Consider the following 16,041-nt stretch of genomic DNA (forward strand, 5'->3'; position numbering starts at 1 on the left):
ACAAAAAAATTACAAAGGGCAAAAGATGGAGCCATGGGTGGAGTGCAGGCTGAATTGCGACACCAGTTCTACTTGGTCAAATCACATTTCGGCTTTCCTTTGAGCTGTGTCACCGGTGCTACTGAATACATAATAATATACGCCACAGTGGCATTCATTGTCTACATGTCTCGATAAATCCTGGTTCAGGATCTGCCAGTTAGCTTGCTTACAATGGCAGAGTCAGTATGCCAAATGTAGTAGTGAAGAAGGTAGGTATTTAGTGTTGCTACAGTTAAACAAACATTATGATCATGTTTTTGCAATCTCTCTCACATTTTGAATGCTTTGTGTAATTTATATCTATCAGAATGTCTCTGTGAACTGTTTTTGTAAATTAAATGTCTTCTTTCACAGCCTCTTGTCCCACCATTCTCCTCTGTCATCCTACTGCTAACGGTGGAGAATGTGAAGTGAGGTGTTACTAAAATGGTATTTTAATTTGAGCTGTGTTTGTTTTTCTGTAGAACCTCCCAGTAGCAGTTCCACAACAACACTGCTCAGCTGGAGAGTGGCCCAGAAGAAGATGCCATGGAATATTGTCTTACTGTTGGGAGGTGGCTTTGCACTTGCTAAAGGAAGTGAGGTGAGGGTTTCTATTTTCATTCTGCATTCGACGCGATTACACACTGTTAATTGTGGACTGGCAGTGGAACAGATTAACACTTCTAGGCCACTCTGTGCAAGTGTGGTTCTGGGTGAAGTTTCTAGAGAAAAATGGTCAAGGGTTCAAATCAGTTTGACCAGTAAGTTGTTACGTTTCCCTGTGCCAGATCTCCTCAGCTCTCTGTGCTCTTTAGTTTAACACATGGAGAGCAGCTAGCTACCTGTTCATTATATCAGTGTGGTGTTCATTCTGCAACAGCAGGTGTCACCTTTAACCCATAAAGGCCATCTTCTTATTAAATGCACAGAGATGTTGACTTGTGTCTTCTGTGAAACATGTTCTTATTTAGGCATCAGGCCTGTCTAAATGGCTTGGCAACCAGATGACTCCTCTTCATGCCATTCCACCATGGGCAATATCGATAACCCTGTGCCTGTTGATAGCCACCTTCACAGAGTGCACCAGCAACGTTGCTACTGCCACACTCTTCCTGCCCATCCTCGCCTCTATGGTAAGAGCTCATATAACATATTTATTGCATTTAATTGTTAGTAATATACTTTTGTGTGACAACAAAGATGTTTAGCTCTGTCTTAAGATCTAGTGGTCTCAAGACTCACCATTTGCTCAAGTATCTCTAATAATACAAGTAAATCATTGGGTGGGTAGGAGGAAATGCTTTTACAAGTTCAACCCCTCTTTAAACTGCTTTCATGTTTCTGTAGAGGGGAAACTTGCAAAGTTAGGTGTTAAAGTAATGTGAAAAAACATTCATGGCATCTCCATTCCCACAGCAACACAAGTGATGCGTGTTGTTTCAGAATTTAACCAGCTCCAAAATCTGATTTCTGTTCCACCTTATAAAGTGTAACTTTAAAATATTATCATGGGACTTGGTAGAAAGTTGAACGAAGTGCAAACGTTGCAGTCGAGCTCCAGCCTCACTACGCCACACGTTTTGGGCGTGCACTAAATTAACATCTTTCTGGACAAAGAAAATTGTAAATGCCTATCAGACAGCCTTGGTGTCACAATCTCTCCTAATCCACTAACAGTTGTGTTTGGTGGGCTCACAGAGGAGCTTGAAGTGGAGAAGGACAAACAAACTGTATTTGCCTTCACTTCACTATTAGCATGTAGACTTATCTTGCTCAACTGGAAGAATCCTAGACCAGCTCTTTTAAGGCAGTGGGCAACTGATGTTAGATACTATTTGAAATTGGAAAAAATCAAATTCTCACTTACAGGATCTGTTCAAAACTTTTTAAAAAGCTGGCAGGACCTACTCAATAATATTTTAGAATAAGCGTTTATATTGGGGGAAAAAGACTCCTTTCTCTCTTTACTACTCTCAATAGTTTTACTCTGGCTGTTGGCCTTCCTCTCTTTCTCAAGGCTGGGGGTTGATTTGAATTTAGCTTTGTTAAGTTTGACTTAATCGTGTGGAATGTTTAAATAAATTCAATAAAAGATAAAAAAAAGAAAGTTGAATGAAGTGTCTCAATCATTTTACTTCTGGCACATGAAATATCTTAAATGACATTAAAAACTTGCCAGACCACTGTATGTTTTGGAGAACTACCTTATACTGTAACTGTTGCTTCTTTTTGGATGTGCTTACCATTTTCAGTTGAGTTCAACTGACATTTAGCTGTGACTTGTTGTTAATTTATCTCACGGTCACTGTACAAGTTGTGTAACTGGAACTCCAAAATTAGAATCCAGATTTTATTACCAGGAATGTGTCATAATCTACTAGGAAATCGCAAAGGCGAAAAATCAGAATGAATTAACAAACTTCAAAATTTGATAAACTACAACAAAACTAAGTGTAGAAAAGTACAAAGTTCTACATGCAGGTAAATGGAACAGTAACGATTAATACAAGAAGAAAACTCTGAAAAGGTTTCAACGGTTCACGTTGAAGCAATATTCTCACCATCCAGGAAATGTGCAGAAATAATTAAACTGCTAGTCATAAATAGCGTGTGAATATGAATCAAGAGGTGTTATACTTGAAATAATGTGCTAGTGAGACTGCATATTGAAATTTATTTCAGTTGTGTTCACCACAAAGCAAAAAAGACAGAGAAGTCGTTGTGTCCCTATGAATACTGCATTCTGATGGCCTAGAAGAACTGAACACGTTTTCAGTGTTTGAGATCCTCATCCACCTCTAGAAAATTCTTCAAGATACTGATAAAGATGGCTCAGAAGAATTATTTCAGTTAAATAGTGAAACAGATATTTGAAGGCAATGACGAGAATAATGCATCACTCAAGGCGCAAACCAGAAAGCACTTCTCCCTACAAAACGTAGCATAAATTCAAACTAAAGTAATAAGTCAACAGACTTCAGGACAAACTTACTAGCCACATACCCTCGATGAACTGAATGGTTTCCTCTCATTCATAAATAGTATATTCAGAAATAGTATATTATATTATAAATAGTATATTCAGAACACTGCGGTGGGTTGGCACCCTGCCCAGGATTGGTTCCTGCCTTGTGCCCTGTGTTGGCTGGGATTGGCTCCAGCAGACCCCCGTGACCCTGTATTCGGATTCAGCAGGTTGGAAAATGGCTGGATGGATATTCAGAACAGCGCTGCCAGGATCCTGATGAGGTTGCGAAAGCACGATCACATCACCCCCATCCTGAAAACTTCATTGGCTCCCTGTCCAGCTCAGAATAGAGTACAAGATCTCCCTTCTAACCCATCAGTGCATTTATGGACATGCCCCTCTTTACCTACATGAACTTCTCACTCCTTATACTTCCTCACGTACCCTCCGCTCTGTACACATAAACACCCTCCAAGTCCCCAGAACTAAGTTCAGCAGCATGGGTGGCAGGGCTTTTTCGTCTGTGGCGCCGAAGCTTTGGAATGCCCTCTCTGATAACCTGAGAGCCCCAGAGTCGACTGATGTTTTTAAATGAAACCTAAAAACTCATCTCTTTAGAAAGACTTTTTGTTAAAGTATTTTTATAGACTTATTTTTGACTCTGTAGCACTTTGAGATTGCTAAAATATAAAGTGCAATACAAATAAAATTTATTATTATTATTATTATTAAAAATCTGAATGTTCTTTGACTTTTTGTAGTACCTACTTTCTATCAAGGATGGTAACAATCCAGCTCTGCCATACAAAAAAAGAGCCCTCTGTGACAATAGTCAATAAAGCATTTTTTCATCAGAAAATTAATTCCCTGCCTTTCCCAGCTTTCTCTTTTCCCCAGTTTACTCTTTCTGTCCGGCACCAATGCCTCCACCTTGTTCATTTTCGTCTTCTTGTCTCTTCCTTCTTTTTCACAGGTCATTTCACTTAGCTCTCTTTCTGCACTGCGTGAGACTGACCTTTGCACTTCTCTAATTGAGACAATGAGTTAGAAGCCCATGCCGGCGTCTGATGTGCCTTCTATGGCTTATTATCACTTACATAAGTAACCCAATAAGATGGTGACATGGCGGCAAAGCTGCTTGATGTTATGTTGGCACACTAAGAATATAAACTGTATCTGAGGTGTATTTAGAGATGAAAGGAACCACTTTTGCAGTTCTTTTATTAATGTCAATTGTGAAATGTTTTACATGAGGTCAGCAAATTCCTGAATTAATTATTAATCGTTTGGGTCCAAGAGATGTTTTGGCAAAAAAGTAATGTTTTACATGCCGCCTGTGGAATTTTCTTGACTAATTGATTCAGCTGTTAGACAAGAAGCGGCTTCCTTAAACCAAACATTTTCGGGCTTGCATCTTAATAGAGCTACAGGTTAGGCATCACAACTCCATGCATCATGTGGCTTTTCTACTGGGCAGCTTACCATATGGTACACACCCTGAAAACCTGGACAGAGATGGATATTTGTACCTTATCCTAAATTATTGTAAATTCCATGCTTGGAAATTTTCACAAAACATGACAGTCTGCCCAGTGGCCAAAGCCAACACCACATTGCTCAGAGCCTGTTCCACTTGAAATAATTACAGAACAGCTTGAACAATTCACTATAAATCCAACAAGAATGTTTTCTGTCTTGCCAGAGAGGTTGTATATCGCTAACCATATGAATCCCAAATAAAATTCCCAAACTGAGAGGTGATTGTGAGTGCCAAAACAGGATGAACTTTACCATTCTTGTCCATGTAGGAATCTCAATCCTAGCAACACACAAAGGGTTTTTATACACATGTAGTTTCTTAATCAGGAGATGAAGTGGAGGCGCTTCTTTTTACATTCACTAAACTGAAGGGAGGGCACACTCTGAGGTAGCTCTGCCCATCTTAGACAAGAGGGTAGGACTTTCACATCTACCACTCAAGATAAACTACCATCTCTGTTGGACTCTCGTCTTTTCTCTGTGTCTTTTAATTATACTTTAAGTAACCTAATGTATACATTAGTATACAGAAACGTCACAGGTACAGAAAACCAAACAGTCAGACTTGAAGATTTGGGACAAGTGGGCCTAAAGATTTAAAGTCAAGTTAAAGACAACATGTGCATTATGAAGTCACACTTTGAGCCTTTGAGCAATTCATCGATTCTCAGGGTAGAATAGAAGGCAGAAAAAAACAGCAAATTGTACTGGGATTGCAAATGATGTACCAGTAAAAATAATCTATTGATCACATAATTATTATTGGGAATAGTAAATATTCCACAAAGAGACCATGCAGATTCATTATTGGTACATATAGTAGCAAAAGGTCCATAAACAATGTCACCGTAAACATTTGTCAAATTGTAAAGGAATTGTGTTGCTAGATAGCTGGAAATTGGATAGCTTATTTATTATTGCTCAAGAATAACTCCTTCAGGATTATTAGACTTCTACTATAAAACACAAATTAGCTTCTAAGGCAGTTGTCCTCTTCAATTCAAATTTTCTCATACTAACATGTGCCCACATGCACCCAAGGACAACAAGTGGCACCAACAATAGTTGAAACTAACATGGAAGCCAATGGCATTATCAACACCTTACACTCAAAGAGGAAAACATAAATAATAGAATAATCAATGAACTGTGATAAAGTAAGAAACAAAAAAAAGATGCATCATAAATAGAGTAATTTTTGCAAGAAAAAGGACACATGACAGCAGTTTCTGAAATGTCGATGATACCTTTTCCATTGTTAGCTTTTTAACGGTTATTTCTAGCAAAGCAATGTGCTCAAGACTAAAGAGATTTATTTCCCTAAAGGCTGTGTCATATTATGTGACTTTTCACTCACAGACTTCATTTACATTTACTTATTTGGCTGACACCTTTGTCCAAGGAAACTTACAACATTCATAATACAATTGCTTACATTTCTTTTGGTTTTCCAGCTGAAGCACAAGCAGGTCAAGTGACTTGCTTATGGTCACACTGTGTCAGTAGCAGGACTTGAACCCACAACCCCAGGGTTTGGCGTCCAAAGCCGTAACCACTACACCATACTGCCTACATAATTTCAGTGAGTTGGAAACAGAAGCTGGCCACCTAATGTGACATGGCCAGTGACTCTCATTGTTTTGTCATGGTAGAGTAAAATATTAGTCTAGTTTCCCCTTTTGTATTATTAATATGTAGCCTTTGTCAGAATGCCTTAAATCTCCCAGACTTACCACTGTTTATAAGGTATTGTACCATATAACTTCTCCCCACCTTCCCTTCTACATTTATAACCTCAGGCAATTAGGTGTAGTAAAAGGCAAGCAGGAGTTAAGTTACATGTTAAATAATGTATTATTTATAATATTCATAAATAATAACAATAAGCAAAGTACAACCTGATAAATGGTGATGTGTAGTTTCAGGTGGCACACAGACTTGTTAGTTACTTAAAATGTCTCTAGTGAAGGCATCATTTGTGGTCAGCTTTCTTCAGAACAGGCCGCATGCCTGTCTCAATATGGCTACCAAGCTGTGCTCTTCATTGTGTTGTCCTTTTCAGTTCATGGTGTGTGAGATGGTCTTTCATCAGATGTTTGTAAGAGAGAGAGTGAAGGACAAAGCAAGCAAATTTATAGGTTTTTCTGTCCAACCCCTAGAGCCAATAGGGCGTCATGGTACTTAAAGACTTCTGATACAAGCCAATTCCAAACAGTCATACTTCAGGCCAAAGGGACACAGAATACCTTCACACCTGCCCCCCCCAAAACTATTTGTTGAGCTGATGCTTGCCAGCTAGGCAGCCTGGTTTCCTCTGGGGGTTTATTGAGAGAGTCCTGCAGAGAAATATTGGCCAAACTTGTTTGAGGCACTTCCCCCATCCCTGTCGTGAAATTACAAAGAGACTCAGTCCTAAAAGAGGGTGGGGGTACTGAATAATACAAATAAAGACATACAAAATATTTATCAACTCATATGCAAAATTTCACGCCACAACATTCATCCATGACTCGCTCCAATAAAATCACACAGGTTTGATTTTGTCTTTATTTGGATGGGTGGGTTCTGTGTGAATGAGACTGACAACCAATCATTGCTCCTGTGGTAGTACACTGCATAGAATGCAGGGTTGAGGCATAAGGAACTTATGTGTTTTGGAACTCATGAACAGAAGAGAAGCTCATCAGGTTGTTGTGTTGTGTTTTACATAAACAGCAGAATGGGAAAAGAAAAAAAGGGCAGAGAGAACGTCTGAACTCGCCATAGCAGTTAACCTTTTGTACAATGCTGGCTTTATGAGGCAGCGTGTCATTGGCTGTTACAAATAGAGGCGAGTATGACTTTGGTGGAAAGTCGGTACTCAGTTGGTAAAGTAAAGACACCCAGCGATTTTCAGTCTTTCAAACAGACACGGTCCGGCAATAAGATCAGCGACTGCAGTCTGCAAGTCTGACATGCCTCAGCACTAGAAGGCACGTAATGTGGCATTGGCTTTAGTTGTCAGAGTATAAAAAGTATTTTTGTTCCATGATGCATTTGGATGCCCTCCTCTGTGCAGCTCCTAGTGCTGCCATATCTTTTTTTATTATAGTGCAGTTTCCAAAACAGAACATGATGCTTCAGATACAATCTCACTACCACATTATAATGTCTGAGCTGAACCCGAATATTAACAGTTCATCCACCTATGATTTATGTTGAACACTTTTTATACCATTTTATTTGAAATTCTAATTACTTTTTCATACTGCTTTGATGAAGAGAATGTTTTGTTAATGTAAACCCTTAGAGCCCTATTAGAGCTTTCCGTAAGTCACCATTGTCTACTGTAGTCATACTGTTCCTTTTGCTCATGTTTAGCACTTTTCACATTTCTACATTAAACTGCCTTTTTAAGTGGTTTTTCCAGTTTTGTGAATTGTCCACACCTTTTTCAATTGTTTTTGCTTCCTCCTTAGTATCTTGTATTCCTCCAATGTCATTTGGGAATTCCATAAGTCAACTAACTACATCAGAATCAAAGTCATTAATAAAAATTAGAAAAACTAAGAGTCCAAGCACAGACTCCCTATGAACTCCACTGAAGACTTCATCCTCACGTGGAGCATTCCCCTCTTATCTATACTCTTGATTTCCAACAAATTAACAAACTTGAAATCCAGTTTTGTAACTTATATTTTAAAGTGTCATCTATGACGTTGGGCAGCACAGTGGCACAGTGGGTAGTGCTGCTGTTTCACAGTTAGGAGACCCTGGTTCACTTGCCCTTCATGGAGTTTGCATGTTCTCCCTGTGTCTCCAGTTTCCTCCCACAGTCCAAAGAAATGCAGGTTAGGTGCATTGGTGTTCCTAAATTGTCCTTAGTGTGTGTGTGTGTGTGCTCTGCGGTGGGCTGGCACCCTGCCCAGGGTTTGTTTCCTGCCTTGCACCCTGTTTTGGCTGAAGTTGGCTCCAGCAGACCCCCGTGACCCTGTAGTTAGGTTATAGTGGGTTGGAAAATGGATGGATCTATGACGTTATTGTGTGCACCGGTGACCCCACAATGGGAATGTATCCCTAAAAAAACAGGAATAAATCATATCAACAGCAAAGCAAAAGTTGGAAGATAAGTAAAAATTAATTACAACAGTAAAATAAAAACAAACAATAAAAAGATTTTCAAACACACCAAAACAGATAGCACTCGACAATAATTATGTCAAAGTAATTCCTCTCCAGCTGATCTTCATTTTGCTTTTGATTACAATGAGACCAGCCACAGATATTTTATCTGGTCTCGGTAGCCGACCTTTATCTAAGCTGAGAACAATTGAAACAGAGTGGAAATTCAGGCAAATCCTGTTGCTATGATTTCAGCTCACCTCGAATTGATAAAGGAGAAGAGTTATCACCAGAATGTTACTCTTACCAAAAGCTAATTCTTTTATCTTATCAAAGCTTAGATTGTGATGTTGCTGCTATAATGTGGCCCTTTTAATGACATCAAAAGTAGCAGCCACATAGTGGCAAAAAAACAAGCAAAGTAGGGCCAGTGTCAGACTTTCAACAGAATATGTGGTAGTAAAGGAGTCGGAAGTCGGTCCTTCTTGGATTACAGGTGGAATACTGATGCCACCTTTCCTGGTTGGTTTCTTTTTATATTGGTGATGGAAGAGGCAGAGTTTTTTCAGAACATTGCGGGCGGAGCTAGACATCTTCTTAGGGTGGCTTTTCGATGCTACAGGTGTAACATACTGTTAGTGTCAGCACCCCCATCTCATCCCAGGGTGGAACTGCTAACCTCACTAGTGCTAGGAAGGTGGTCTCCTGGTGTACATTTGTGACACACCTTTACAGTACATTAACATGTAATGGACATATAACTTTAATGTCTTATCTTGCCACTTTTGGTGCATTAACATAGAGTTTTGGGAGAGCCACAAGCTCATTGCTGATTTATTATTTGGTCAACAAAATAAACAGTTAAGGGGGAAAATAAAAAACAAACTTAAAGAATTAAAGGTGTTTTGCATCACACCAGATACGAGAAAGTCATTTCTGTCTGTCTGTCTGACATTAATAATATCTGCCAGAAAGAGTTGAGAGGTCAGAGTCTCCGTGAGAAGTCACAATTACGGCACAACTAGGCCAGAATTGTTTTCTATGAATTGTCACATTAGAAGCTACCTTATCAAAGGGCAATCACATAAAATTTCCTGCTGGGAAACCTATGAATTCCCATCTGTTCCTCAGCATTTCAATGCAGCATGTTACTTTCATGAAGTGGTTTCTTGGGCCATTGGAGCACAATGCTGATGATCAGTTCTTTTTTAGTAAACCTCTGCCTTATGTTTTTCTGTTTCTGTGATAACATACTGTAGGTACAACACTGTCTAAACATTTGTAAAATAAATCTTAGTTGATAGCACAGATGTAAAAATATGTGTGTAACTCTTGGCATCTTGTCTTTTCAGTCCAAGTCAATTGGCATAAATCCTCTGTATGTGATGGTGCCATGCACGCTGAGCACCTCATTCGCATTCATGCTGCCTGTTGCGACACCACCCAATGCCATTGTGTTCTCCTATGGATATCTTCAGGTTGCTGATATGGTAAGTTCAGATATCATTAGATACCTTTCTCTAATGCACTCACCACCAGTAATCTCTCCATACAGCTGGGTTGGAGGTCCAAAGTAAATTATTATTTCTTTGAATTACGTTTCAGGCTCAAGTTAATTTTTACTATTTTTGGGGGTCGTTTATGAGTAGTTCCTACTACCAACTATAAATTACAGAAGGTCCAAAAATCGAACTTATTTTTTTTTTAATGTGTGCACATTTTACTGAATTTAATACAGGGAACAACATAAAGAATTTTTACAAAAGAACACATCCAAATCCTTTTAGGACACTCTAGGTCTGCTTTATACAGGTGTTAAGAGACTTTTCTGACTATTGTGCTGACTTGCCTATTTTCAACAAATAGAAGTTAATTAACGCTTTGCCTTAGACCATCTTTGGATTAAACTTTGGTAGGGAATATCCTTTTCAAACCTTAACATGACAACATGAACATCAACAATATGACGTAATTCATCTTGCAGTCCCAGTCATTATTAAATTCTTATATATTTTTGCTATTAAAAGGATCTCCAGAACATCATAACTGAATTCTCTTGCTAAAATTGGTTTTGTGTAAGACTAAAGAATCCACAATTCATTAGCTATGACAGCCTAGAGGGATGGAGGCTTTAGCTTTTCCAGTGCCACAGAACACTTCCATTACAGGTGTCTTACATTTTTTATAGTAATGACTCAGTTGGCAAAAAAGAAGCTAAAAAATGTACCTCTAAATTTCCTTGCTTGTAGCCGTGAGACTGAGAGCTGAAAGAAACACTAAAGTATGTGATGTTAGCATCTAGCATACCTTAGTGCTATCTATCTCTGTAAAGGAAGCAATTTCAGAGGTCTTATTGGAGAGTCTGCTCTAGGAACGCAAGGCATGTCTAGGAAAAAAAACAGGAGATAATCAAAAAGGACAGAGATACATTCAGGCAAAGCAAGTGGTCAAGACCGTGAGATGAATAAAATGGAATCGTAACCATAATCAAAGAGGGATAATGATTACTCTGAATGCCACGTATAAATACATTGTAACTTTTGTGATGTCTTAGCAAAGTAATTGTGGCTTGGCATTTTCCAATGGCATCACGTTAAATAAAAAAAAAAACAAGAGCAAGAATAAATTTGTCAATTTATGTAAAATGGAATCCCCACATGAAAAAACAACAAAAACCCAGAGAATGTTTTAATATAATACCCATAAGGGTTTACTTCCACATTATCATTTCTGAGTGCCTGCCTTAAAATCAACAGCTCCTAAAGAGTACAATCCTAAAAAGTGTTGTTCTTTAAAAAGAAACAAGCATTATATTTTAATAAGTAGCTAGGAGAAAAGGCAAGGTCAACAACAAAGAGAAAATGAAGACCAGGAGAACAAAAATACTAAAAGCCAAAGCGAGAGACAGAAAAAGGTCAAAAGATGTTCACACACTGAAGAATCAAAAAGAATATTTAAATAAAGAAACAGCAAGAAATTTTTAGAGAATCTGAGTACATGGATACGGAGCAACTTTGAGGTGCTCTTTTATCCCGTTGCACTTTGATTGATGGTTCACTACCTCAGAGGATAGGCCTGTAGCAACGTGGGTGCCATCTTAACAATGGGAGCTCAAAGTAGCGTCACTGATAAATAAACAAAATGGTGGCAAAAATGATATGAATACAAATATACAAACAAAACTAAGCCAATTTGTGATAAACAGATATAACAACCAGCGCCACCAAATATACAAGAAAATCAAAACCAAGACCACTACAATCCCCATAAACACTAACAAATGCTGAGGACCCTGACAGAAAATAACAAAACAAAATAAAAGAAACTCATACAAAAAAACGATAGAACAAGAGCACATAAAAATACCGGTAGTTGTCGACTTGCGAACTATGCATCTTACGACCGTTACTGTGTCTCACAGGCAAATGACAGTTTTCACCACACAAGCATATGACTCATTCATCTCAGTTTTACTTTATTACATTTTGACTACGTTCAGTTACATTTGTCTTACAATTACAGGAAAACAGGCAATTGATCTTGACTCAAAAATGAAGGTGATCAAGAGGTATGAGGGAGGAAAGAAAGCAAATATGATAGCAAGTCACTTTAAGTTATCCCATTGTAACCGATGTTCACCGCACTGCATGTGCTGTATTGCTGCGCTTCGGCTTTGAATCCAGTTAACCTCTGAAAGATTTGCATTGTGACTCATGACATGAACTGCCACGAAGGGGTAATGACACCCCACTGAACTCTTTTATTTGTTTATGTTTATTATTAAGAGGCTGAAATGTTAAAACAGTTAACATACGAGTGCTCAAACTCTGTCAGTACAATTCTCTCAGAGTTAACACGAAGAATGCTGGGAGAGGTGAACACTGATGACGTAACGTGACACAGACAAAGAAAGGATATGTGAAGCACCCATATGTGAGCAACAGTAATAATGAAACAAAACAATAAAATGAAAAAATAATTTACAACAAAATGATAGAAAATCCACACAATGTGCTAAGAATGATGATAAAAAGGAAACAAAACAAACAAAATGACTTAAGGGACTTATTATACAGAACTATATGCACAGTCAGGTTTGAATACATATACCCGTCCAACTTACATCGAGATCGACTTGCGACGGGTCCATCAGAACTGAACTTAGTTGTAAGTTGACGACTACCTGTACCTAATGATTGGAAAACTTTTACCCAAAGAACGTTTTAATATACTACCCACAGGAACTAAATGCACAAGATACACGATATGCATATAATAGTAGTTACAAACACTTTATGAAGATGTTTTCAGACTGTCCATCATGGACTGGAGAAGCCAGGAGTTTCTTCCGCATTTCTCAGCTGGGTGTAAATGTATAGAATGATCACCGTGATGTGGCATGCCAAAGCACGCATGGGAATGCACCTGCTAGGTGCAAGCATTCACAAGAGAGGCAAATAACATAAAAGTGATTATCGCTGCTGTGACTTCAATCTCAGGACCTGAGACTATCATGAGACTATCACCTTGACAAAGTGAAAGAAACAAGTCCACAATAAAAAACATACAAAAACAGTATAACAGTCTGCTAAATGTAACATTTAACCTGATGAGTTGCCCTTTTTCACCTCAGCAACCTCCTTACTCTTTGACGATGGCAACATGTGAATGTTCCTACTGATGTACCTTAAGCTGAACGAGATGCTTTGGTAAACTCTAGCACAGATAATTTTACGTTAACTAAGTCAAATTTATTTTACTCTTTTCCTAGGCAAAAACTGGAATCGTTATGAACCTCATTGGAATTGCCTGTGTCACTTTAGCCATCAACAGCTGGGGACGTCCAATGTTTGATCTAGACTCAGTGCCATCGTGGGTCAACGCCACAGGTGTCTGATTCTTTGGGCCAAAAGTAAGGAAGCCGAGAGCCATCTCTGTTAAAAGTTTCTGAACAAGTTGATGGATGGGGTGTCCTTCATTGCCTCCTGTGTGTCTTGAACTTGGTGAAGTGGAGTACCCTGGAGACTTGACTCTTTGCACAATAATGCCAAAGAAATCATGTGAGTGTGTGAGTGTGTGTGTGTGTGCCTGTATGTGTGTAAGTTTATACGTATGGGGAGCGGGGCAAGAAGAAACAGATGGAACTTTATTAGTAGGTCAGAAATTGTACTGTAGGTTTGGATTGTTATATTTTTTAGCCCTTTTTCTATAATTTAATCAATGCAGGTGAATTATGGCAAGAGAAGATTAGTCATAGCAATAATGTAGCAAATCTCATGGGTAGAAGAAGACTATATTTAAGACTGAAAGTTCCATCACTCACATCAGGATACATATAAATAAATATGTGTTGTTTTATTTTGACTTCTGTAAATGGTACAATTCCATAGGGTCTTTCCATTTGCAATTTCATAGCTCAGGTATGAGAACTAGTTTGAGGAGAAATATTTTATAAATATATTGAATCTTTATCTGTCTGTTGTGGACTGGACAGCTTCATCTTCAATCCTATGTAATATTTCACTGTCACAGATACTTTTTAAATTTGTTAACCATTGTGATTCAGTGCATCTTACAAGAGGATGAGCTTGTTGCCTTAAATGTTCATTGTCCACAAAATTCTTTCTTGGGTTTGGGGCATCTTTACCTTCTTTTGATATTTGTATACAGGATCACAGAGACCAAATGAGCTTCCATGGTGGTCTGCTGCCAAAGCACATGAGCCACAATTGGGCTATCAGTCAAGGTTTTTGTGAAGTAATGAGGTATTAAATGGTGCAGATGAAGCACAAATGTCATAACCAATGTGGCTATTAGTCTCCTTCTGCTCCAAAGTTGGTTGCAAAGGGCTCAGGTTATTTTTTAAACTCAATTGCTCTTTATTATAATTAGTGCCTTTTATGGTGAGCACCATCTTAAAGCACTTTACATGAAAAATAGTATAAAACTGACACATTCGTATTACTGTAACTAGAGAGCAGGCTGGGTTAATGACTTGCTCAGGGTCTCACAGTGAGGCAGAAGTGGGATCTGAACATGTGACCCTGTGGAGCTGAGGTATTGCAGAGTGTGACTTTGGACGTTTAAAAATAAATTCTATGTCTACCATGTCCGAAAAAAATCTATCTCTGTGTAAAAGCTTCATGTATGGGGCTTGATCACAGCATCTTTAATCACCTTCATGTCCATAAAGGTAGTCATCAGTGCATAGACTTCATGCAAGTGAAAGTAAATACTTCTCATTACACCCTTTTATTACAATTTTTAAAACACTATAATAAGGATAACCACAAATAGTCCAAAAGCCAAATATGCTTTCCGCATTTCTATATGATAGACAATATATCTGGGTCCAAAATGTCACCCACATCGTAACTGACTCGTTTCCCCAGGTAGCACCAAGTAGTTACCCTTTTTTAATCTTTTAGTGGTGCACATTAATACACCAAAAATAAAATGCAGTATTTTACACTGGAGAATTACTTCTCTTTATGCTTTAAATATTAATGGATGTCACTAGCAGGAGAATTGTTTGATTCTTATCTACTGTAAGGATGGCAGCATGAGAATATTCTGGTCAAGTCTGAAGCAGAGCAGCACATGTCACAATAACTTACTTCAAATTCCACCTGTACATATTTGTTGGCATTTTTGACTTAAAGGTGGAGCACCAGCTGTAGGAGGATCAGGTGAATAAAGCAAAAATATGGATGGTGATGAGTGGTCTAGACTAAAGAGCTGTGGTGACCTCCAGCAATTAAAATCCATAGCACAGAAGTCTCCATCCATTTCTGAGGCCATCATATCCTTCTTTGTTTAGACTGATCTCTTCTGGAGGGTTACAGCATGAATGGTTTTAGGTTTATGAAGGAATAAATGAGCACCTTTATGTCATGTTAGTCAGGGCCAGTTACAATGTCCACCCTCAAAGTAGTGAGTGCCTACATTGTTCCAGATATTTTTTATAAGCCATCAGAGTCCCCAATATAACTACATGACTCAAATGATTGTTTTAAAGACCAGAACTCTTTGTATGGAGAAGTTCTTCTTGGTAGCCATTTTGAATGATCTGTGTCGTTGAGGATGTCCGTCAGTCATTCATTTGCTAACCTGCTTAGTCCTGAATAGGGTCGTGGGGGTCTGATGGAGCCTATCCCAGGTAACACAGGGCTCAAGGCAAGCACATACCCTTGACAGGGTGCCAGTCCATTGCAGGGCGAACACACACGGACCAATTTAGGATCACCAATTTCCATGCATGTCTTTGGGACTGTCGGAGGAAACCAGAGCACCCAGAGGAAACCCACGAAGACTTGGGAAGAAATGCAAACCCTGGCCTCCTTTACTGTGGGGCAGCAGTGCTACCACAGTGCCACCATGCCACCCTCCTTTGTGATTCACAATTTAAC

General features: G+C 38.7%; 1 protein-coding gene across 3 annotated transcripts in view; it reads left to right on the forward strand.

Annotated features, from left to right (window-relative positions):
• The window catches only part of LOC120531633 (solute carrier family 13 member 5-like), a 66,717-nt gene extending 50,879 nt beyond the window's left edge, over positions 1-15,838 (forward strand). For all 3 annotated transcript variants that reach the window (XM_039757224.1, XM_039757221.1, XM_039757223.1), the window contains exons 10-13: positions 507-625; positions 996-1,157; positions 9,985-10,122; positions 13,404-15,838. In XM_039757224.1, the coding sequence (XP_039613158.1) occupies positions 507-625; positions 996-1,157; positions 9,985-10,122; positions 13,404-13,529 (545 nt within the window). In that variant the 3' untranslated portion in view covers positions 13,530-15,838. The remainder of the gene's footprint in view (positions 1-506; positions 626-995; positions 1,158-9,984; positions 10,123-13,403) is intronic.
• The last annotated feature ends 203 nt before the right edge of the window (positions 15,839-16,041 follow it).

Source organism: Polypterus senegalus, chromosome 6, assembly GCF_016835505.1.
Source record: "Polypterus senegalus isolate Bchr_013 chromosome 6, ASM1683550v1, whole genome shotgun sequence".
NCBI classification, from domain to species: domain Eukaryota; kingdom Metazoa; phylum Chordata; class Cladistia; order Polypteriformes; family Polypteridae; genus Polypterus; species Polypterus senegalus.